This window comes from Gallus gallus, chromosome 6 (genome assembly GCF_016699485.2).
Source record: "Gallus gallus isolate bGalGal1 chromosome 6, bGalGal1.mat.broiler.GRCg7b, whole genome shotgun sequence".
NCBI classification, from domain to species: domain Eukaryota; kingdom Metazoa; phylum Chordata; class Aves; order Galliformes; family Phasianidae; genus Gallus; species Gallus gallus.
Genome location: NC_052537.1, coordinates 22,864,239 through 22,885,331, shown reverse-complemented (window position 1 = coordinate 22,885,331; position 21,093 = coordinate 22,864,239). Strand labels below are relative to the sequence as shown.

Here is a 21,093-nt window from a genome sequence, read left to right as displayed (position 1 = left end):
ACCTTTAAGGATCATGTTTGTGAAGATAAATTGGAAAGACTGGATCTCAGCTATTGTACAAAACTAAGCAGGGAAAAAGAAAGGTAGGACTTAGGTGCAGCCTAGGTATGTATATGTATGAGGCTTTGTTCAGCTTGGAAAGCAGGGCTGTGGGTAGGGTGATGGGAAAGACCATGGTGTGGATCACAAGGTGAGGACAGGAATGCGTTCATAGCGCCCTCATGAATTACATCAGCACTCTGAACCGAGAAGAACCTGAGGGAGTGGCTGCTCCATTCACTGATCTTCTGTTTAATGCATCAGATTGCTGCTCTCCTCAGCAGTGTATTGGTGCTGGCTGGAGGACCTGGCACTGAGGACAGTTTGTTTACCAAAAAAAGAAGAGGATTTAATCAGACAAGGCAATAATAATTAACCAACAGGTTAGACGTTGGACCTTCCTCTGCAATTGATGGCACAGGCCTTGTTCCTGAGCAATTAGTCATTGTATCACCCTTGACTCCTGAGCTGCAAACGCCGAACAATGAAACAGCAGAATTCTTCTGGTCTGTGCACCTTCCCCTTTTACCTAATGCTCCTCGAAATCCTGCGTGACAAAGCAAATTCTGTTTGTTTTAGGATAGACCCATCCCCTCCAGCCCCCACCTCCCAGAGTAGCAGGATGATGGCTTAGGGTCAGTCTCCCTCGGTGTGGCTCTCTGGCTGTCGCATGGGTACTGGAGGTTGCTGGAGTGGTCCCAGCAGAGGAAAGATGTACTGCACCAACTCAAACTGTCTTTTGTGGGACCATCCACCTATCTCAGTATACACCGATGAAGGCTCTGATTTTCAAGCAATGGCTATATGGTGCAGTGACTCTGTGACAGCAGTTTCCCTTTCATCTCTTCTCTGAGCCTCCCTCTCTCCCCTTCCCTGGAACCCATGTGGTTTTCCAAGGCCCTTTTGATCACTGCTTTGGTTTCAGAGTTGCACAACCACACCAGGTTAACAATTAACTGTATGCCATCAGGATTTGATCCCAACACCGGCCAAGGGTGTGTAGGGACTTTTATTCCAAGCATCCACCCAGGACTCACAGCTGAGCAGAGCGAGAGAAGGAGCTGCTGGCTCTGCTCATCCCAGCCATGTCAGCAGCCCTGGAGGAGTTCTGCGGCTCCGTCTTTTGGGTGAGTGGCTGTGTTGGTCCCAATGGGGTAGGGCGCTTGGTAAGCAGTAAGTCAGGATGATGGGTGCTGAGTGGAGTGGAAACAGGAGGGATAGGAGCTATCAAAGTGCTGGTGCTGCGAGCCAGGTGAGGGCTGAGCGATCCTGACTGACTTCAGGGGAGGGTCAGGTTGGGTGCTGGGAAAAGGTTCTTCACCAGAGGGCAGTGGGCACAGAACAGGCTTGCCAGGCGGTGGGCACAGCCCCAGGCCGCCAGGGTTCAGGAAATGTCTGGACAGTGCTCTCAGACATAGGGTCTGATTGTTGGGTGGCCCTTTGTGGAGCCAGGGGTAGGACTCAATGATCCTTATAGATCCCTTCCAACTCAGGATATTCTGATTCTATGGTTCTATGACCTGACTGTCCATTCTTTGTCCCCAGAATGACTCCTTCCTCGCTCGCCCAGATGCTGACTTGCCGGTGTGCTTCCAGCAGACAGTGCTGGTCTGGATCCCCCTCGGCTTCCTCTGGGTTTTAGCTCCATGGCAGCTCCTTCCCATATGCAAATCCAAATCAAAGAAATCATCTAAGACCAAACTCTACATCATCAAACAGGTAGAGTGGGGCTGAGGGGGCACAGAGGGTGGCGGGAGCAGCCTGGAATGAGCAGTGGTGAGTAGAAAGCTTCTAAGCTGGAGCTGCGTGAAGAATAACAGATAAGAAGTGTAGGAGGGAAGAAGGACTGTGATGAAAAACCCAGAAGGAAGCCCATGATGACACATAGCTGGGACAGAGGGCACCATAGGGCTGGGATGCTCTGGGAGGGATGTCTTACGTGTGCATTGCAGCCTCTGATATTATGTGCTTGTGTGCCCCAAGGTTAAAATGGTGGCATTGCGCCCGTGAAAGGGCACAAGAAAGCTCTTTGCACCACGTTTGGGTTGGAAAGGGTGCAATGATCTACAGGGCTTAGTGCTTTCATATCCAGTCGCGTTGTCTCCCACTGGTTTCCAGTGCACACGGTGGGCTGGGTGTCTCCTCACAACTGCCCTCCTCTCCACACAGGTGCTGGCTACGTTGCTGTTGATGACAGCTGTGGCAGAGTTGGTCTTGGCAATTACAGAGGGCACAGGGCAGGACCCCCTACCAGCTGTCCTGTACACCAACCCCAGCCTGTACATCGTCACCTGGGTAAGGGTCAGCGGGACAACGTGCTGAGTGTCACCAAAGAGATGGTGTGAGATGGCAGGGCCGGGCTGCAGAAAGCTTCCATAGCACAGGGATGGAGGGAGGCTGCATTTGCAGGGGAGCAGCCTGAGAGATGGGGATGGAGCAGCTCTGAGTATCTGTGGGAATTCAATGGGAAGGAAGAGTTGAGAAGTGCCATAGAATTCTGAGGCAGAGGAGATCTGTGATTAGAGATCGGATTTGTCAATGAAGGTTTGTGAGATTGGTCCTCTAGAAAACTGAGGGCACAGGAGCTGTGTGCGCGGTGGAACATGTGCATAGGAGTAGCAGATATCTTGTAGAAGTTATCGGCCAATCTAATAGTCTCAATAAATCCATAAAACTTAGGAGCTACACTTACAAACAAACATAACAATTCGCTAATGATTACTGTTTTATCATAGAATCATAGTATTGCTCAGGTTGGAAAAGACGTTAAAGATCATCAAGTCCAACCTGACCAAGCAGCCTGACCATACTACCCTAACTAACAACCCTCTGCTAATCATGTCCCTGAGCACCACATCCAAACGGTTTTTAAACACATGCAGGGATGGTGACTCATCCACCTCCCTGGGGAGCCTATTCCAGTGCTTAACAACCCTTTCTGTAAAGAAGGTTTTCCTGATATCCAACCTAAACTTACCCTGGCGCAACTTAAGGCCATTTCCCCTCGTCCTGTCACCTGTCACCAGTGAGAAGAGACCAACCCTGCTCTCACACTAAGCACCTTTCAGATATTGGAAGAGAGCAATAAGATCTCACCTCAGCCTCCTTTTCCCCAGACTGAACAGCCCCAGTTCCTTCAGTCTCTCCTCGTAGGGCATATTCTCCAAAGCCTTCACAAGCCTTGTTTCCCTTCTTGTACCTGCTCCAGCACCTCAGTGTCCTTATCAGTTGAATTCATCTGTAAAACTTAGGAGATATTGTTAACCATGGGTCTCTGACCTGTGTAGTGCCAGGCCTGGAGGTGATGTTCAGGAGCCAGGGCATTGCTTTATGTGCACTCCTTACAGCATGGCCAAGAACCTGGAGTGAGAACAGCTAAAGTGTAATGCTGGGCTGCTTTCAGACCTTGTTTTTCCTATCAGCATTTTGATCTGACGTCTCCCTGAAATAAACCTTTGCCCTGTGCAAGGAACTGAAGCTCCTTGTCAAAGACCACGTGTACCAGTGCCTGGGGACATGTACCCCAAAGGTGTGTTTGAAGGGCAGAGCTGGTCCTGCTGCCCTGCTTGAACCTCAGTGATGTTTTTAATCCCAGGTCCTGGTGCTGCTGATCCACTATGCGCGGAGCTTCTGCTTGTGCAGAGACTCGGTGGTACTGTTCTGCTTCTGGATCCTGTCACTGCTCAGTGGGATACTGCCATTCCAGTCCCTTGTCCGGAGAGCACTGCAGGTTGGGTTTGACAGGAAGCTACGTGTTTCCCTGAGGCATTGTTCTGCCCCCAAAGTCATAGAATCTTAGAATACCCCGAGTTGAAAGGGACACATAAGGATTGTTGAGTCCCTTATGGACCTCACTCCTTGACGAGCTCTCAGTGGTATCACTGAGGTCCTAACTGCCTTAGGGACCTTGGAAACTGGAAGAGGAGTAGCTCTTTAAATTCACCCTCTCCCTTTGAAGAAGCATAAGCAAACCAGGACTAATTTCTCCCCTTGGAGGAGGGCAAGGAGAAGGAAAGAGGGGTGGTGAAGGGAAGCTGAGGCAGGACACAGTTCTGCAACTGTTTTGTTGGGATTCTTTGTTGGCCTTATTTGGATGCTGTCTCCAAGGGCCGGGTGGCCTTGAGACAAGCCCTAGCAGTCATCCTGGGCTCTACTTTCCCACAGGACCCCATCGTGGATGTACCACGGTTTGTCCTCTTCTTCATCTCCTATGGGCTCCAGCTCCTGCTCTTTCTTGTCTCGGCCTTCTCAGATATCTCCCCAGAAGCAAAAGAAATTGCAAAGAAGGTATGAAGTGCATGCAGGGGTGGGTGAGGGTGCTGGGAAGGTGTCAGCAAGGGGCACAAGGGGAGCTGGAGGCTGAAGCCTGGTGCTGGTCAGTTCTTGTCAACTTCATCTCAGCACCTGCAATGCCTCAGTACTCACTTCTCTTTCCTTTGCACTCTAGAACCCAGAGATGACAGCCTCCATCCTGAGCTCTGTCACCTTCGAGTGGTACAGCAGGTGAGCAGGGCTATGGGGAGGTCTGGGTAGGGAAATGCAGGGAGGCCTTGGGGCTGAGCTGCACAGTGATATCTGTGCAGGGTAGCAGTGATCTGTCATGGCTATGCCATGTGGAATGAAAGTTGCATGGGAGCTTCAGCCACACCAGGCTGTGAACACAAATCAGGGCCTGAGCTGCAGGGAGCTCGGTTTGTAGCTCTCTCTGTTCGGACCAGACTCTGAAAGCTCTGCATTTGCAGTAAGGACCTTCCTACAGACACAGTGTTGGAGACTTGCTAAGCAGAGATCTCTGCCCCACAGGATGGTTTACAAGGGCCATCGGAAGCCCTTGGAAATTGAAGATGTCTGGGAGTTGAAAGATAAAGACAGGACACAGGCCATACATGCTACTTTTGAGAAGAACATGAAGACTGCATTGAGGAAGGCCCAAGCAGAATTGGAGAAACGGAAACGCAAGAAAAGACGCCGGGAACATGACACAGAGCACATGAATGGGATGAGCAAGGCCCAGAGCCAGGACGTCCTGGTGCTGGTAAAACCCTTCCCCCGTGCGGCCTTGCATGAGATGCAGAGATCCAAGCCCAGCCTTGTTGAGTAGGGTCACCTCATCTCCCTGCAGCCCCCAATGCTGAGTTGCCTGCCTCTGATTCTTCAGGGCCATGGGCAAGGATGGGGAATCCTGTGGCAAGGTCTTTCGCATCCTCAGCAGATCCCTGTTTTTTGAGACACCAAGAAATTCTCCATCCTTATGCCCTGCAGAAGAACAGGAACAATCCCTCAAGGCTGCAGTACAAGCAGCTCCCTTGTATCTGTGTTCCCCTGCCCCAGATCACAGGTCTGAGTAAAAATCACTGTGAATGAGAGAAAGAATCATAGAATCATTCAGGTTGGAAGAGATCTCTAAGATCATCCAGTCCAACCATCAACCCATCCCCACCCTGCCCACTAACCATGTCCCTTAGTGCCACGTCTCCACATTTCTTGAACACCTTTAGAAATTGTGACTCCACCACCTCCCTGGGCAGCCTGTGCCAGTGCATCACCACTCATTCTGAGAAGGAATTTTTCTATAATTTATCCATAATATAGATAGATAATGTGACAGGAGTTTAAGCCAGGGCTTCATTCAGGACACCTGACCTGGGGGCTATGTAGCTGCCCTGGAAGCATCCTTCCAGGTGCCAAAAGCCATAGAACCCACTCATTTATTTCTGTGTGGGCTTCCCTCTAGGAGGAGAAGCAGCCAAAGAAGAAGAAAAAGAAGGGAGGTAAAGAGGACTCCTCTCACAAGGATTACCCCAAGAAGTGGCTGATGAAAGCCCTCTTTAGGACCTTCTTGCAGAACCTCATGATGTCGGTGGCTTTCAAACTGGTACATGATGTGCTTGTGTTTGTCAGCCCCCAGCTGCTGAAGTGAGTCACACCTCCCTGCCCCATCCTTGCCTTGTCCCCATCCCCACCACCTCCCTGTGTGCTCAGCACCCAACTGCCTGTGTTGGTTTGGAGCACCCTGTTGGGTCTATCTCCATAGGTGGGTGGCTCACGGCCTCTCTGCCCCTCAGGCTGCTGATCACCTTTGTGTCAGACGCGGAGGCCTTTGCCTGGCAGGGGTACCTGTACAGCATCCTGCTCTTCCTGACTGCGATGCTCCAGTCCCTCTGCCTGCAGCAGTACTTCAACCTGTGCTTCCAGCTTGGCACAAATGTGCGTGCCAGCCTCATTGCTGCTATCTACAAGAAGGTTGGTATGGCTCTGTCACTATCCCCAGCTGCCTGGGGCAAACAGCACGTTTGATAGTTACCAGAATCTGAGGAGCAGTTTCAGCCTGGCCTGCTGGTTCCCAGCTCTGCTCCCATGAGGTTTGCATTGGCCACGATTTCTCTTTCCAGGCGCTCACCATGTCCAGTGCCACTCGCAAAGAGTCTACAGTGGGAGAGACTGTGAACCTGATGTCAGCTGATGCCCAAAGATTCATGGACATGGCCAACTTTGTTCACCAGCTCTGGTCATCACCCCTGCAAATTATCTTGTCTATAGTCTTCCTCTGGGGAGAGCTGGGCCCCTCTGTCCTGGCTGGTCTTGCAGTCATGGTGCTGCTTATCCCCATAAACGGATTCCTGGTCAACAAGTCCAAACACATACAGGTCAGTGGTGGGAGAAAGGTTCTCCCTGTTGTTGTTCTTCCTGCTCCTCTAGCATTCCTTGTTATGCTGCAGATCTTTCCCAGACTGGGAAGTTCATCTGACTTGGGCTGGGGTGGTCATCCAGACTCAGAGGATGTCTTTCTGGGTCCTGGAGCCATCCCTTCCCTTCTCTAGGGCAGCCAGGTGCGTTCCCAAGGGTGAGCTCTGTCTGGTTGAGGTGTCGCCATGACCTTTGGCTCTTCTGTTTGTAGGTGAGGAACATGAAGAACAAGGATGAGCGCATGAAAATAATGGGTGAAGTCCTCAATGGAATCAAGGTGAGCAGTGGAGTGTGGACCCCCTGAAAGGTGGGCATTCCAGTGAGGCCAGCAGCGGCTCACTCTGGTTATCTCACAGATCTTGAAGCTTTTTGCCTGGGAGCCCTCGTTTGAGAAGCGAATCAATGAGATTCGGGCATGTGAGCTGAAGGACTTGCTGAAGTTCTCTTACCTACAGTCAGTTTCTATCTTCGTGTTCACATGTGCCCCCTTCCTGGTGAGTGCCAGCAGGCTGGGAAGAGCTGCACTTTCCTGAGAGCTGGGGTTGGGTTGGGACCAAGGGGATGGGAAAGATGGAGAACATCACCTGGTGTGAAGCGAGGGGAAGTAAATGACCTGAGCTGCACACAACCACACTGATGGTGGCTTTCTCTGTCCCAGGTCTCCTTAGCCAGTTTTGCTGTCTACGTACTGGTGGATGAGAACAACGTCCTGGATGCACAGAAAGCTTTTACCTCCATCTCCCTTTTCAATGTGCTGCGCTTCCCCATGGCCATGTTGCCCTTGGTTCTCTCTTCCATGGTGCAGGTCAGCCCTCAGGAGGACCGCCTGATACCTCTGTCTGAGCCAGCACATGGGGCTCAGATGTGTGATGGTCCTGGGCCTTGGACACCCAGGGATCAGTGCAGAGGGTTCTTCTGGCAGTGGGGTGGGATAGGACTTGCCTGTGTTACACAGGCTTAGGGCTCAGAGGTGGGGGATGATGCTTGAGTGTAAGCTGCATATGGGGTGCTCTGCTTAGGGGGCTCCTGTAAGCATGCCCAGCTGTGCCTCATGCCATCTTCTTTCTGCCATGGCAGACCAATGTCTCAAAGGAAAGGCTGGAGCGGTACCTGGGTGGAGAGGACCTGGACACCTCAGCTATCCACCATGACTCCATCCCAGGTAGGTAAAGCTCTGGCTTAGTCCCTATGGGTTGCTGGCCAGCCTCACCTTGCCCCAGTGAGCAGCAGGCAGATAATGATATGCTGGGGGCCATGGGGCATTTCAGAGGTGGATCTGTGCAGGCAGGAGCTGAGCAGAACCAGGTGAAGGGCTGCATGGAAGGTTTTGGGGGTGATGCAGACTGGTCGGGTTGGGATGCCCAACCCAATTGCAAGGGGTGAAGCTGGTTTGCACTCTCTTTGCATCTCTTTGCTGACAGGCAGTGCTGTGCGCTTCACGGAGGCCACGTTTACCTGGGAGCAGGATGGGAACGCCGTGATAAGAGAGTAAGTGGTGTGTGCCATGTGGGGCCTGATGGGTCCCTCTCCCTCTAAGCTTTTAGTTGGGCAAGGCAGTCGTCTCTTTACAGTGCCACTCACGGCCAACCCCCAGCTGTGCTCTACTCTGTGTAGGTCCTATGCAGGAGACATGTTGCTCACTGGGATCTCCTGTCTTGCAGTGTCACCCTGGACATCAAACCTGGGAGCCTGGTAGCTGTGGTTGGGGCTGTGGGCTCAGGGAAGTCTTCACTGATATCGGCCATGCTGGGGGAGATGGAGAATATCAAAGGACACATCAATATCCAGGTGAGAGTGGCTGGCTGGTGCCAGGGGCTGTGGGGCTCACAAACAGGCAGCGGGGCAGGCACTGGGTGACCGTGCAGCCCCCGGGTGGGAGACCAGAGTGGTCCTGAGAGGCAATAGGTGTTTGGGCTGATGCTTGGTGATGACCCTGTTCTTGTGTCTCTCTCCCAGGGCTCCCTGGCCTATGTCCCCCAGCAGGCCTGGATCCAGAATGCCACGCTGAAAGACAATATCCTTTTTGGGTCAGAGCTGGATGAAGCTAGGTATCAGAAAGTCATCAAGGCCTGCGCCCTCCTTCCAGACCTGGAGCTATTACCTGCAGGTGACCAGACAGAGATTGGAGAGAAGGTATCAGCCTTGGGCACTGCGCAGTAGGGATGAGCAAATATGCAGTGAACACATGTGGCGGAGAGTAGGGCCATCACCCTGTGGCAGCCTAGGGCTCATGGAGGTTCCTTCCCATTCAGGGCATTAACCTGAGTGGAGGCCAGAAGCAGCGGGTCAGCCTGGCCAGGGCAGTGTACAACGATGCGGACATCTACATCTTGGATGACCCTCTCTCTGCTGTGGATGCACATGTTGGCAAGCACCTCTTCGAGCACGTGCTGGGACCTAAAGGGCTGCTGCAAAAGAAGGTGAGCACCTGTGCCCTCCTTCCTGGGACACGGCAAGGCAGAAATGTCTCTGGCACTGTAATGCCTATCCTCCTGGGAAGGTGCTTGCCTGGGACAGAGAAGGGATCCTGTGGCTTTTGGGTAGGCAGAAGAGTCCTAGGGGGACGTGGAAGAGGGAAGGGTGCCCTGTGTACCCATGGCCAGGTGGTGATAAGCAGAGAGGCCCTCAAGTAGAGGTCAGCCCAAGGCTTGGGTTGCAAGGGGTGTTCTGATTTCACCGCCCTCCTACCACAGTGCCACTTTATTGCAGACACGGATCTTGGTGACGCACAGTATCAGTTTCCTGCCCCAGGTTGATAACATCGTGGTGCTGGTGGCAGGAGCAGTGTCTGAACATGGTTCCTACAGCACCCTGCTTGCAAACAGGGGGGCCTTCGCCCAGTTCCTAAACTCGTATGGCAGCCAGGAGGAGGGTGCTGCAGAGGAAACTACTGCAGGTACTGGGAATGCTACTGGGTGTAGGGGGTGTGTGTGTCTTGAGGTTCTGAAAGCACCAAGATGCGATTCATTGGTCTGTCCTTCATTCCCACATCTGTAGCTGCTGGTTTAGATGGGATTGAAGAGCAGGGGGATGAAAGTATGGAGCCTTGTGTGGAGGAGGGGCCCGATGATGTGGTGACCATGACGTTGAAGCGAGAGGCCAGCATCCATCGCAAAGAGTTCACCCGCAGGTGGGAACTCAGCCAGAGCTCTCTGCTCTCTCCCCTGCTTCCTGCATTGCTCTTTAGGAGACCAGGGGGCTTCGCTGGGGAGATTCCTGCAGAGAAGGGGATGGGGACTTCCCTTGCTGCTTCTAACCCTAGTTAACTCTGGGTCAGGAACATTTGATCTTGCTTTTACTTGCCTTGCTGTGACCTTGTGGTCTTTCACAAAGCTTGTTCAAAGCTGCCTGTGTAGGGACACTCATCCCACAGTTCCAGCACTGGTTCCCAGTGCAACGTGGGGATGCATCCCCAGAGCAGGACCTCCAGAGCAGCACTCTGATACTAACAGTGCCCATCACATCCCCGCAGCATCAGTACACAGAGCACGACTTCTGTGAAGGCCCAGGAGGAGCCCAACAAGATAAAGGGCCAGAGACTGATTGAGAAGGAAGCTGTGGAAACTGGCAAGGTGAGGAGGATGGAGAAGGAGGCAGAGGGGCACTGTACTGACCTCGACATGCCAAGAGAAGCCAGTGCCAGCTTCCTGTGGCCCCGTTGCAGCCAGGACACAGTACTGCATAGAGCTGGTGGCCAAGGTCCCCGACAGTGCAGTGTGGTGGTGGAGGACTGAGGGCAGCAAGTCCAAGGTTGTGTTGGGTGTCACTGTCTGTGATTTGCTGGGCAGTGATAATGGGTTGAACTTCTCCACAGGTGAAGTTCTCTATGTACCTGCGGTACCTCCGTGCTGTTGGTTTGGGCTTTTCCTTCTGTGTTGCCATGAGCTACGTGGGAGAGTATGCTGCCTATGTGGGGACCAACCTGTGGCTCAGTGCCTGGACCGACGATGCGGAGCGCTACCGGAATGAGACCTACCCTGTGCAGCAGCGAGACCTGCGGATCGGCGTCTTTGGGGCTCTGGGGGTTTCACAGGGTGAGTGCGGGGACACAGGGTGCTGCTCACTCCGTGATGTGGTCTAGCAGGGATAAGGCTGGTGGGATGCAGTTACTGTGGCATGGCAAGGAGGTGGGATGCAGTGGGACACCGCACAGCTTCACTGTTCCATGCATCCCATGACTGCCTGGAGCCAGTGTCACATGTGAGCTGGGGTTAAGTGCTCTGTGGTCTCCTTGCAGCTCTCTTCCTGTTCCTTGCAACCATCCTGTCTTCTCATGGTGCCATGCGGGCCTCCCGGATTGTGCACGAGCAGCTTCTCAGTAACATCCTACGTGTTCCCATGAGCTTTTTTGACACGACTCCCACTGGCCGCATTGTGAACAGGTTTGCCAAGGTAGGAGAACAGCCCCCTCGTGGAGAAGGTGTTCTGGCAGGTCTGGAGGGTGTTGAGTGGTGCTACGTTCTGTGGAGCAGAAGGGTGTGGTGAATGCGTGGCTCACCATGAGGTTAACCACATCTTGGGCTGTATATATGAGAGGGAGAGTGGCCAGCAAATTACAAGAGATTATATAGGAATCCTGTATGTGTGGAGCCTCTGGGTTTCTTTCTCTCTCTGGGGTCACTGACTGCTACTCCCTGCTTCTTTTTACACCACAGGACATCTTCACAGTAGACGAGACCATCCCCATGTCCTTCCGCAGTTGGCTCAACTGTTTTATGGGTATCATTAGCACACTGCTCATGATCGCCCTGGCCACCCCATTCTTCACTGTTGTTATTGTTCCCTTGGGCATCTTCTACTACTTTGTGCTGGTGAGTAGCTGGGGCCTGAGAGCAGCTTTTGCCCTGCCTGGAGCAGTGTCCCTGCCACTGATGGGCTTCATGTTGGTAACCGAGCTATCCCCTCATTTCAGCGCTTCTACATTTCCACGTCACGCCAGCTGCGGCGCCTGGACTCTGTCACCAGGTCTCCCATCTACTCCCACTTTGGTGAGACAGTGTCAGGCCTTTCTGTCATCCGGGCCTACGGACATCAGCAGCGGTTCCTGCAGCAAAATGAGAGGACAATGGACATCAACCAGAAAAGTGTTTATTCCTGGATAGTCTCAAACAGGTGAGTTTGCTCCTTATGCCGCAGCACTCTGCGTCCAGGTCCTGGGAGAGGTTCTGGAGATGCTCAAGTCCTCCTTCATAATCACAGAATCATAGAATCTTTTGAGTCGGAAGAGATGCTTAAAGGTCATCTAGTCCAACTCCCCTGCAATGAACAGAGACACCTACAGCTCCATCAGGATGCGCTCTGAGGGCCTGTGTAGGAACTGGGAGAGCTCTGGATAGGGCCACTGTCTGTGGAAGGAGGCTTTTTAGGGTGATTTTGAAAGCTCCTATGAGGTATTCAGAGCCTGGGTGGAGTGAGCTGTGCTGTCAAGGGTGGGTCCTGGGAAGATGCCAAGGCTCCAGGCCAGATGGGAGTGTGATGGGGACATTGCCTGGTGCTGATGTATGATGCTGAGCTCAGCACTGCTGAGATGCTGGTCTCACTGGTTGGCCCTGTGCTGGGGCCGTGCTCTCTTGTTGCAGATGGCTGGCCATCCGCCTGGAGTTTGTTGGGAGCCTGGTGGTCTTCTTCTCTGCGCTTCTGGCTGTGATTTCAAGAAACTCTTTGGAAGGCGGCATTGTGGGTCTTTCTGTCTCCTCTGCCCTCAACGTGAGTCAATGAAAGTTTCTTCTGGTAGGGCTTTTGGGCTGATGGCTCTGGGCTGGCTGCATGATGCTGCCCCTCATTCATCTGCAGCGTGCAGAGAGGGGATTAGCTGGAGTGTCTGATGAAGAGTGTGATCATCTGGGGATTGAAGCCAGGGGAACACGCATCCACATGTAATGGGGATGCTTGCTGCTGTGGGGAGGAGCGTGTTCTTGATGAAATCTCAAAAGGAGGTGGCAGTTCCTGGGTCCCACTGAGCTCCACTGCTCTGCCATGCAGGTGACCCAGACACTGAACTGGCTGGTGCGGGTGTCTTCGGAGCTGGAAACAAACATTGTGGCTGTGGAGCGGGTGCACGAGTACACAAAGGTCAAGAGAGAGGTGAGGAGAGCAGGGTGTGGGTCAACACCTGCTGCACATCTCGGTGCAGCCCCCTAATCCTCCTGTGTCCCCAGGCTCCATGGGTGACAGACAAGCGGCCACCCCACAGCTGGCCCAGCAAAGGCGAGATCCAGTTTGTGGATTACAAAGTTCGGTACCGACCTGAACTGGAACTGGTTCTTCAGGGGATCACCTGCAGTATTGGGAGTACTGAGAAGGTGAGGACCTCTCTGCCTGCACTGCACCCTTTCCCTAATGACACTGTTATTGTTGGGTCCGTGCTCTTTGTGTCTTGGAGGAGTCCCACCAGGTGAAGATGAGAGTGCTCACTCAGTTATTTTCAGCCCTGTTAGGTGGTCTAAACATCTGCTTCCACAGGTTGGGGTTGTGGGCCGGACGGGGGCTGGAAAATCCTCCCTCACCAACTGCCTCTTCCGTGTGCTGGAGGCTGCTGGGGGAAAGATCATCATTGATGGCTTGGACATAGCGACCATTGGCTTGCATGACCTGCGCCAGAACCTCACCATCATCCCCCAGGTAAGCCGACTCCAGCTTTTCTGCACCCCACAGCTTCACAGCTCTGCCCTGGGCACCCCATGGCCCTTAGTGCCTCCCTGGGTGCTGCAGGGATCCCACCCTAAGCATCCTCCATCAGCACCACCTCCCTGCGCAGGGGCAGGCAGCAGGGCAAGCATTCAGCCCTCCTGAATGGCCATAATGTGGGCAAACGCTCTGTACTGTCCCTGGCAGGACCCCGTGCTCTTCACTGGCACCCTGCGGATGAACCTGGACCCCTTTGACCAGTACACTGATGAGGAGGTGTGGAAGGCCCTCGAGCTAGCTCACTTGAAGGCATATGTGCAAGAACTTCCTGAGAGGCTGCAACACGTCGTGAGCGAGGGAGGGGAGAACCTGAGGTGAGCCAAGGAACTGAAGAACTCCCCAGTCCCTGCCCTTCTCCTGGGCCAAGGAGGGGGCTACGGTAGGGTGAGGGGCTGAGACAGGCACCCTCTGTTTACCTGGTAACTCACATCCCCCACCTCCTCCCAGTGTTGGGCAGAGACAGCTCGTGTGTCTGGCCCGGGCCCTTCTCCGCAAAGCCAAGATCCTCATCCTGGATGAAGCAACAGCAGCTGTGGATCTGGAAACTGATCACTTAATCCAGACAACAATCCGGAGTGCGTTTGCTGACTGCACTGTGCTGACCATCGCCCACCGCCTCCACACCATCATGGACAGCAACAGGTACCATGGGGCTCAGGGCCTCTGCAGTAGGGAGAGGAGGCCAGTAGCATACGCAGGGATGCAGCCAGAGGGGCAAAAGTGGTTGCAATGCCCGGGATAGCAATGTACAGCTTCCGGGAGTGCAGAACAGAGGAGGGGAAAATTGGTCATGCATTAGTCATGCCTTTGGGGGGAGTAATATTTTTGGGACCCTCTACAGCAGCAGGCCACAGAGGGGTTTTCTTGACACCAAATACATTTCACCACCCGGCACAGAGATGAGAGCTGTGCGCTTACTGAGAGGTGAACTGCCTACTGTGGTTGTAGAAGGAACACACTGGTGGGGCTGCAGTGCTGGTGCCAGCAGCACTATCAGCTTTGACTGTCGGAGCTCAGGTGTTCTTATTGCCCACTGCCAGGGTGATGGTAATGCACGCAGGGAAGATTGTGGAATTTGACAGCCCCGAGAAGCTGCTTCAGAAGCAGAGCGTCTTCTCTGCAATGGCGAAGGATGCCGGCATCACAAACACAGAAACCACCACGCTGTAGGTGGAGTAGGACAGCACGCAGCTTGAGTGTGAGCAGCTCTCTCCTGCTGGGACTCACCAACCTGGCACCTGGATCTCCCTGCAGCCGGACTGCCCAAGACTTTGTTTCTACAGCTGTGAAGTAGAGAGAGTGACTTCTCTAGTTGGCAGGGACAGAAGATATGGACTTGAGCTGTTACCTGCTGCTATACCCTGCCAGCTGTGCACGAAGGTCTTGAGCTACATAACTTACAGAGAAGAAAGTTATGTCAGGCAGAGAGACCATGTACCCCACAGGGGTCCAAGTTTTTGTACTTTGTTATGCCAGGGGAACCTAGCTGAGAGATTCTGTAGCACTACTGAATGAAATTTGCAGTATAATCCAAGTGAATGTTATAATTTATTTACCTCTTGTAACTGTTTCTACTCTTTCTACTAAAAGTCTGATTTTAAGGTATGCTAAATAAACCTCAGTTCAGCTTTAAGCCTGGCCAGCGTGCGGAGGAAGGTGGTACAAAGGTTATGCAAATAAATGTTGGGGGAATTCCAAATCAGGTGGTACAGATGGACCCAGGCCTCTGCCCAGCCATGAACGCTGGCAGCGGAGGTGGAGGAACCTTCTCAGTGGCTGCAGCTCGCCTTGATTGCAATGCAAATGAACAAGGCAGTCCCTGAGGCTACTGTAAGCACTACTGGGGCACCTCACATAAGCCACAGAAGTGTGGGCAAATATGCATGATACACCAACATGCACACACATACCACACACATAAAACATAGAGGTTACCATTGACAAACCCTTGACCCTTTCTTCTTAGGCATCCAGCCAAGAGCTGCAGCACTGATGGAGACTATGTGCACGCTGTGTACTTGCATGGACAGAATACAGCAAAACCCTTCCTCTTGGTGGGTGGCACGAAGGATGTGAACCACCCACAACCTGGCTGTGTCATGTAACACAGCAGCCAGAGAGGGCAGTGCAATCTATCTTGGTCTAGAGAGAGGTATCACTGCCTACAGCAGGGAGGTTGGAACTAGATGATCTTAAAGGTCCCTTCTAACCCAAACCATTCTACGATTCCATGATCTTAATGAGGACCCTCACTGAAATGTAAATGGCCCTACAGGGTCCATGTGAAGACTGAGCTTTGCCCTCTCAGCCTCCTCACACACCAAGCATTCCCCATCCCTACCCCAACATTTGCACAGGTGCTTCCTACATACAAGGGCAAACCTTTATTTAAGGAGCAGCAGTACAGGGGACACAAACACTGCCCCAAGGAGAAAGGAGCTTCCTTCCTTCAGGTCATGGCAGTAGCACGTAAGACACAGTACCCCTGCAAAGGCACAGCATTCCTCCCAGAACATAAGCACCATCCCCAGTGCCCTGCAGCATGCACAGGTAAGGCACTCCTGGTCAGAGCCCACAAAAAAGAGGCTGCAGGACAGCCCGTGCTTTGCCTTTTGTCTTGCTCCAGAGGAGCCATGTGGGCATGCCAGAACAAAGATGGGGTCCTGGACACTGGGGACAGTATGGAGACAAGGCAAGATGGTGTTCGGAACCTACAGCTGGTCTGGGAGGCAAGTGCCTAATGGCTGCTGCTAGCAGCAGAGCTTAGAGGCACCCCAGCTCCCGGAGACCAAGCACATGGACACAGCATCCACTGGGGCTCTGCTGTGGGTGCTCCTGGTGGCTGGGCTCACTGTGGAGCTGAACTACTCATAGCAATCCTCAGAGCAGCTTCCTCTGGCCAGAACAGACATTGCCGATCTGGAGTCCTGCACAGACGAGGCAGGACCTGCTGCTGCTAAGGCACAGAGAACATGTTCACAAGGCTCTAGGCTGCTTTTAACACTATTCAGCTAAGGATGGCCTCAGCAACAGTCTTCCACAATTTAAATCCACAGCTCCTCAGCCTTGGTCTAGCCATTCCCCCCTGGGCCACAGCCCCATTCTGTTCCTGGCTGGAGGATAAAACAGCACAGGGTGACAGCAGCTGGCCCGTGCCCTTAGGCAAAGTGCCTGCTATGCCAGCCCACCTTCCCTCTTTCCCACAGCACAGTCTCATCCCTGTGGGGCAAGCAGTGGAGGCTGTGGGCCCCCAGCAGTCCTGGTAGGCACAAGGCACAGGGTGGGGCCTCCTGCCCCCCCCAACCTCACGTGTACTCTGTCTTCCGGATGTAGCTGGAGGGCACGTAGCCCTGCTTGCCATGTGCCTCAGCCAGCCACCACTCCCGATTGCCCGTGATGTCTTCAAACTGCAGGATCCTGAGTCTCTGGTTAGCTGACACACTCAGCTCATTTGTGTTTCGGCCTTTGAAGGTGTAGAGAGCGTAATAGACCTGCTGGACAAAGGGAGGTGTCAGTTGGACAGGCACTCAGCATGTGCTACGTGGCACAGGCTGTGCACTCAGATTTGCTGAAAACCAACACATGGTACTGAGTTTAGGCTTGTGTACCCAAAAGAGCAGCAGACCCAGCCGAGCCTCTGCCAGAGCTGTCCCCATCTGTCCACCTCCACTTACAACCTTGTTCTGTGCATACCTCACCAGGACAGAGAAGTCTCTACCTCACACTTCTCTCCCTGGTCATGCCTGCAGAAGACGACAGCCTCTACACAAGAGAGGGTCTCAGCACTCCCATCCCAAACCCCAGCTACCTCAGGGCTCACCTGGTTGCCTTCTGACTCGCCGCTCTCGAGCCCGGAGTCTCTGTCCTCCACCAAGGATGCAGACCTAAGATGTGTTTTGGTGGGGTGCCCATTGCGAGGGCTGGGGCTGTAGCCTGGCTCAGGTCGGCTGTAGCGGCGTGGAGATGTCACCACTCCGGCCTCCAGTGGGGCTGTCCTGTCACCAGAGCTTGGGGAGTCCATCTCTGAGGGGGACTGTGGAGACTGGCACAGTTCTCCCAGTGAGGCAGAGTCCTGGGGGGGTTTATGAGTGAAGGCCACAGCTGCCCTGCTGGGGCTTAAGGTCAGTGTGGTGCTGCTGTGGGGAGAAGAGCTGCTATGCTCAGACTCATTGGAAGAGTGGCTGCCCACTGAGACATCCGACTGGCTGCGGCGTGGGTTGTAGGGCTTCAGAAAGGAGCTGTACACAAAGCCTTTGGTCACTGCAGAGAGGAAGAGAAAAGGAGCTCAGATCAAACATCAGGAGAACCAGAGGAGCAATGTAGCAAGCACCGAAGGCAGAGACAGCCACCTACCCCCATTGTCTATGAGCCAGCGATTCTGGCTGCCCATGGGGTCTTTCTTCTTGATGACTCCCACAATGTCTCCCTCCAGCAGTGAGACATCCAGGTCTTGGGCAGCATTGAAATTGCGATCTGCCTGGAAAAGACTGTCAGGGGGATAGCGGGCCAGGAGGGCTGTTCGGATGTCATCTGACTGCAGGACATAGCTGGGCTGCAGAGGAACAAGGCAAGTGTGAGAGGTTGTTCCAGGATACCAGTGAGCCCTCACATGGTGTACACGTGTGACTCACCAAGGCACTGAGTGGCTGCCGTCGGGCAGACTGTCGCTCCATGGTCTTTCTCTCAAAAGGCTTCCTGGGAACTGCCTGTGACTCTGGGAAGAAGGTGAAGGCCTGGAGCTGCTGAAGGACTTGACTGTGCTCTTCCTGGAAGATGGCAATGAGGTTCCCCTCCCGGCCAGGCGCCTTCAGCAACTGGAACCAGAGCAGGACCAGAGCAGTTAGGTGAAGGCTGCTGGTGAATGTACCTATCACGCCAATCCCCCACCAGACAGACCCTTGTGCAGAGGGTCTGCACTAAGCCTGGAGTGCTGGCTGTGATCCAGGAACCCACCGACAGCAGAGGTCTCAGCTCCTCCAGGGCCAGGCGCACAAAGTCACAGTGTGCCTCAGCATAGCCCCGCACGCAGCTGGCAAACAGCTCCTTGGCGAAGTGCAAGAACTTGGGCAGCTCATCCAGCAGCTGGGCATTGAGGGCCTCGTAGTTGTTGCGGGCCGACTGCAGCTCCTCCAGCGTTCGCTTGTCCTTCAGCTTCTCCGCTCGCTCTGTGCAGTTGTGGAAGTCGAGGAGCTTGTCAAAGCGTTTCTGCACCAGCTTGTGGGGCCCTACAAACATGCTCAGCAGCTGGTTCAGGGGTGAGATCACCAGCCGCTCTGTCCGCTCTTTCTGGTGGGTAGAGATGCAGGGAGAAGGTGAGATTAGGTGCTCACTTCTGTCAAGCTGAGAACACCAGCAGCCCACCCTCTGGTACACAACTTCTCCAGAACAGCACAGTGTCCATATTCCTGACAGCATCCCACCAGAGCTCTAGAGGTCCTTTCCAACATGAATTACATTCAGTATCCTACAGACATGTGCCAGCACAGAAAATACTACAGGAAGGAGCTGAAGGTTGCAACACTTCAGGTATGCCTGAAGACAAACGTGTACCTAACAGATATGCTCAAGGCACATCCAAAACCCACAGCCACCAAAGCTTTCAGGAGACAAGAGATGAGTAGGGGTGCTTGCACCTCTCCCAGGCAGCGTCACTTGCACAGCCAATCATGGGTGGGAGGGCTCCAGGGGGTGTCTGCAGCACACAAGGACACAGGCTCACTCACAAAGTTGGAGAACAGCTGGTCGCTGATGAGTCGGTTCACTTTCTGGAACTGCTCCAGGTCCCCGCTCCCTTTCTCCATGCACAGGTCCCACATGCTGACTGCTGCTATTGCCTTCATGCAGGCCGACTCCTACACCAGGGACAAGCAGTCAGCACACCATGCTCGCTGCCCAGGAGAACAGAGCTCCCAGAGCAGGTTCAAGATTCTAGGGCAGCCCAGACCTCGAGGCCAATACCCAGGCAGGGCTGAGGGCAGAAGCACTGGTAAGTGGCATCATATCCAGACTCACCCGAACGTGCTGCAGGTAGAGTGAAAGGTCCCTGATGAAGGACTTGATCAGCCGCTCCTGCATCCGGAAATTTTTCTCTGTCTCCTCAAAGGCTTCATCCTTCAGCTGTGAGAGAAAAAGGCTCAAGGGAGGCAACACAGGACTCTGCCACCTCCCAGAGTGTGAGATGTGGGGCCTCTTGCCCACAAGCCAGGGAGCAGAGGTAGGTGGTTCAGACCCTAAGCTCACTGCCTTGACTGACTGACCTGCCTCACTGACCTGAATCAGAACTACCCATCAAGAAAGGGATGTGGGGAGCCAGCAGGTACCACCACCTCCTCAAACATAACGGGGTATCAGCGCACTTGGTAGCTGATGCACATTACCTGGGGTGCAAAGCCTGTGAGATGTTTGAGGTGGCTGCTCACACGGTTGGATTTCTTGATGATAGAGTGGAAGTTGAGCTTGGAGATCTTCTCCATGAGGCTGTCCTCATCCCCTTTCCGGTACTTAAGCACTAGAGAAATTGATGTAGAAATTAGAAAACTTACCAGCACAACATCTGTGTCTTACAGTGCCTCATCAGCACTTGCCTTGCTGGCTCTTTCCTAAGCCTCTGTAATCCCAAGTGTTCCGTGTATCACATAATATTGTTTTGTGTTGTATCATATCATGTATCAACTCAAAATCCAGCACCGGACCACCTGTAATTCCCTTGCTTGGCTCTGGATATGTCATGCATTTTGAAGATGCAACATTCAAACTTTTTCATAGCATTATGTGTACCACTAGTGTAAGATGACATTTACTCTCTCTGTTCAGTCTCAGGGCAGCAGCAGTTAAGATACTCTGTCAAGCCTGGGTTCCCCAGTTCAAAAAGAATGTGGGAAAACTAGAGCTCATGATCCCTTCCAGCCACCAGCTCTGTAATTCTGTCCTGTCTACGGATACACCTTCAAACTCATTCTCCAAATCTCAATAAGATAGAGACTACCCTGACAGACTGATTCCCTACTTGTATTCTTCAAAATTCAGTTTTCAACATTAAACAGACATTGTTTTGAGTTATCCTTTCTTGTTCAGCAATTGCATGCATTTCATATCACTGTATCACAAGAAATATCTCCTGTCAGATGCGTACTGCATTATCCTCTATGTGTTGTGTTTCATGTGTAGCTTTTTAAATGCAATCCTACTACACTGCTGCTCAGATCAGAGCCTACTGGGGACAGATTCCCTTCATGCTTGCGCAGCTGACAGACTTCAGTGTCAACACACTCACTCCCCAGCTCCTCACCGAGGTCCTTTCGACGCTTGTACTCATTGATGTTGACATTGATTTCTTTGACTGCAAGAACAGCAGCTGTGAGTGGTGCCTTGTCAGGGTGAGATTCAGGGGTGGCACTCAGCAGCTCCATCAGCAGCAGGGGGTACCGCATCACCCTTTGTACTGGCTTGATGAGGAATGAGCCCAGGTTAATGTAGTTTGTGCAGCCCCTGGGAAGTTGGGACAAAGATGAACCAGATTTCAGTCCAGCTCTATCATGCAAAGTCTGACTCCTTGAACCAACCCCAACCACACCCAGAGGACCAATATGCCCAAATCTACTGTACTTCCTAAGTCAGGCCACCCTCATCTTCAAACCCACAGCACTCCCACACCCCTAGTGACCTCAATCAGCCCCAGGT

At 53.1% G+C, this 21,093-nt stretch overlaps 2 protein-coding genes across 7 annotated transcripts in view; one reads left to right on the top strand and one right to left on the bottom strand.

Annotated features, from left to right (window-relative positions):
• The first annotated feature begins 1,076 nt into the window (after positions 1 to 1,076).
• On the top strand, positions 1,077 to 15,046 carry ABCC2 (ATP binding cassette subfamily C member 2). 2 transcript variants are annotated; one of them, XM_015288821.4, is made up of 32 exons: positions 1,077 to 1,166; positions 1,585 to 1,758; positions 2,209 to 2,334; positions 3,635 to 3,769; positions 4,204 to 4,326; positions 4,487 to 4,542; positions 4,843 to 5,074; positions 5,774 to 5,955; positions 6,105 to 6,282; positions 6,432 to 6,686; positions 6,938 to 7,003; positions 7,083 to 7,220; positions 7,385 to 7,531; positions 7,804 to 7,888; positions 8,148 to 8,214; positions 8,388 to 8,514; positions 8,683 to 8,859; positions 8,979 to 9,146; positions 9,436 to 9,622; positions 9,724 to 9,856; positions 10,199 to 10,298; positions 10,541 to 10,760; positions 10,964 to 11,118; positions 11,382 to 11,537; positions 11,639 to 11,838; positions 12,306 to 12,432; positions 12,709 to 12,810; positions 12,885 to 13,028; positions 13,189 to 13,347; positions 13,561 to 13,727; positions 13,861 to 14,055; positions 14,454 to 15,046. In XM_015288821.4, the coding sequence occupies exons 1-32, from the start codon at positions 1,125 to 1,127 to the stop codon at positions 14,581 to 14,583; spliced, it is 4,653 nt and encodes a 1,550-aa protein (XP_015144307.2). In that variant the 5' UTR covers positions 1,077 to 1,124; the 3' UTR covers positions 14,584 to 15,046. The 2 variants fall into 2 exon arrangements, with proteins under 2 accessions (XP_015144307.2, XP_025007572.2); XM_025151804.3 differs by lacking the exon at positions 3,635 to 3,769.
• A 736-nt stretch (positions 15,047 to 15,782) lies between these two features.
• DNMBP (dynamin binding protein) overlaps positions 15,783 to 21,093 on the bottom strand; it is a 29,652-nt gene continuing 24,341 nt past the window's right edge. For 3 of the 5 annotated variants that reach the window (XM_040703132.2, XM_040703133.2, XM_040703134.2), the window contains 9 exons: positions 20,702 to 20,901; positions 19,791 to 19,921; positions 19,426 to 19,530; positions 19,137 to 19,265; positions 18,367 to 18,699; positions 18,045 to 18,227; positions 17,767 to 17,965; positions 17,234 to 17,673; positions 15,783 to 16,907 (listed from right to left, as the gene is read on the bottom strand). In XM_040703132.2, coding sequence (XP_040559066.1) covers positions 16,719 to 16,907; positions 17,234 to 17,673; positions 17,767 to 17,965; positions 18,045 to 18,227; positions 18,367 to 18,699; positions 19,137 to 19,265; positions 19,426 to 19,530; positions 19,791 to 19,921; positions 20,702 to 20,901 — 1,909 coding nt within the window. In that variant the 3' untranslated portion in view covers positions 15,783 to 16,718. The remainder of the gene's footprint in view (positions 16,908 to 17,233; positions 17,674 to 17,766; positions 17,966 to 18,044; positions 18,228 to 18,366; positions 18,700 to 19,136; positions 19,266 to 19,425; positions 19,531 to 19,790; positions 19,922 to 20,701; positions 20,902 to 21,093) is intronic. The other 2 variants (XM_015288822.4, XM_040703135.2) reach the window with 1 other exon arrangement.